Source organism: Aplysia californica, unplaced genomic scaffold (assembly GCF_000002075.1).
Source record: "Aplysia californica isolate F4 #8 unplaced genomic scaffold, AplCal3.0 scaffold00118, whole genome shotgun sequence".
Classification (NCBI taxonomy): Eukaryota; Metazoa; Mollusca; class Gastropoda; order Aplysiida; family Aplysiidae; genus Aplysia; species Aplysia californica.
In genome coordinates, this window is record NW_004797388.1 from 790801 (window position 1) to 793383 (window position 2583).

The 2583-nt window shown below is 40.0% G+C and overlaps 1 protein-coding gene across 1 annotated transcript in view; it reads left to right on the forward strand.

The window, feature by feature from the left end:
• The window catches only part of LOC106011447 (metal cation symporter ZIP14), a gene marked incomplete in the record, with an annotated part of 32778 nt that overhangs the window by 27434 nt on the left and 2761 nt on the right, over positions 1-2583 (forward strand). The window contains 1 exon segment of the mRNA XM_035969132.1: positions 1351-1621. Within this exon segment, the coding sequence (XP_035825025.1) occupies positions 1351-1621 (271 nt within the window).

Here is a 2583-nt window from a genome sequence, read left to right on the forward strand (position 1 = left end):
GGGGGGGGATTAACAATAGTTCCTTTGATGGGCAAAATTTGGACTAAAAAAAATAAAGTAATATTCGTCTTCAATTTCATGAGAGTTACACCTCTCACATAAAGGCGGATTTATTCATTTCCACAGATAAAGATTATTGTTTATGGAAGGCTGTCAGTTTTTAACAAGGATTTGACTCTTTTATTTCAATACCTTGGGAGGTTGATGATATAATATTCAGCGGTTCATGTAGGAGTTAGGCGCTATCAAGGCCAACCTTGGCTTAGAAGGATACAACCTACCAGCGGCAGACTGTAATAGTCACAGTTTCAGTGGGTTTTGTAATGTTCTTTTCAAGACAGATGAGTAGTTTGAACATGTTGTACGATTTAGCCTGCATCTACTTTGATATTTGAGAGACTTCTGTATTGCAGTTGTATACGATATTTATGCTTACGAATTTGTTAAGTTTTAATATGTAAAGCTTTATTTTTTACCCCGCCCCCTTAGCTTTTTTTCTAGTGGTACATTACTAATGATTTATTCATTTCGATATTCCTAAGATTTTCACAATCAAAACAATAAGGGGAGAGGGGAGATTTTTAATTAGACATAGACAAATATATCTATAGTAAATTGTCCTCGCAATGTTGTTATAAGTATTATGTTTGCTCAACATATAATGCAGCCACACCATGGATGCAACAATGAAACCGTGTGCTTACCTATGTTTGCTGTACTGACTGCTATACCTTGATGGTGTTAATATCTTTTGTTTGGCATCAGCCCTCGTTTCAAAAGTATTTTAAAACAGGAAATGTCCACCCTCCCCCCCAAAATTAAAAAAAAAATAAAAATAAATAAATGCATACTAAATGTGGATAGTTGGCCGTTGCTCTGTTGTTGTTTTCTCCTTCTTTCCTTTTGAACAACTGTCGCCCTTATCTCTCCACCTTCTGTTGTTTGTGATTGTTACTCTCTTGTAACGGCTCTTATGTAATCTAATTGTGTTGCAAGTACCGTACAACTCTTACTTAAATGAAACAGGTTCTATCTATCTATCTATCTATCTATCTATTTATCTGTCTGTCTGTCTGTCTGTCTGTCTGTCTGTCTGTCTGTCTGTCTGTCTGTCTATCTGTCTGTCTGTTCATCTACCTACCTACCTACCTACCAGTCTCTCTGTCTGTCTGTCTGTCTGTATGTCTGTTTGTCTGTCCGTCCGTCCGTCCATCCATCCATCCATCCATCCATCTATCCATCTATCCATTCATCCATCCGTCCTTCCATCCTTCCATCCATTCATCTCCCCACCTATCTATCTATCTATCTTATCTATCTATTTATCTATATATCTATCTATCTGTCTAGAAAAAGAACAGAGATCTATCTTTGCCTGAGAACGGGGGGAAAGAACTGCTGGCCAGAGAGAACGATCATGGACACAGCCATAGCCTGACGGACGGGCTGTCTCTGGATGAGCAGACCAGCAGGACCACCTTGGCCTGGATGGTGATGGCGGGAGATGTGATCCACAACTTCGTGGACGGGCTCGCCATAGGAGCTGGCTTCACGGAGGACCTCAACGTAGGGATCAGTGTGTCGCTCGCCGTGCTGTGTGAGGAACTTCCTCATGAGTTGGGTGAGCACTTTCTTTCTTTCTTTCTTTTTTTTCTTTTTTTCTTTTCTTTTGTTGCTAAATTAACTTTAACTCTCTAAAGACGAAGTGTGAGTGGTTGGTTGGCAGGTGTTTTTCTTCTTCTTCCTTACCTAAAATTTGTTGTCCTTATTTCTTCTCCTTTTGTTGTGTGTGTGTGTGTGTGTGTGTGTGTGTGTGTTACTCACTTGTAACACCTCTAATCGTCGGCACTTTTATAACCTTATTGTGTTGCAAGTGGCGTACAGCTGTTACTAAGAAAGACCTAATGGACACATATGTCTGATCAGCAGCAGAGCAAAAGCGATGTTGCCTGAGCACATTTCAAACCATGAGGCACAATTTATCAAAAACACAAGTCTGAATGTTTCAATGTACGCCTGTTGCTGCATGCTATTTTTATAGTTTAAGGCAAAGAAAACAAAATTTTTAAAATCTAATTGAACGACGAAGTCGTCGGGCCTAGCCTTCAATTTCGGTGAATCCGAGTGTTAGTTATTGCAAAGATGGGGTTTTCGCATAGATAGGCACTGAGTTAGTAATGTATGTATTTGACTTTCTCAATCAAAAGTAGTTAGGTTTCAAATGAGATGTAGTCGTATTTTCGTTTCTTTGATACCAAAGAATTGCTGGAAATTCCTGGAAAGTGCGTCATACGATTAACTCTACCGAGCGCACACTGTGCAAAAGGGCCGATTTGTTAAAATGCACGCCTGTGTCGTCTATTGTCTACAACGTCTTGTTTGGCAAACCTATTGCAGTGCAGAGCCTAGCTTGTGGCAACGTTTGATTCCACTTTCCAGCGCGCAATTCTTTACATAGATCTATGTCAAGACTAGCTTATCATTGCAATATTGATTAGTAGCCGGGGAAAAATAACGGTGTCACGTTTGTATATTATTCTCTACTGACGTTCCACGCCCGGACTGTTTGTACCCCCTCCCCTC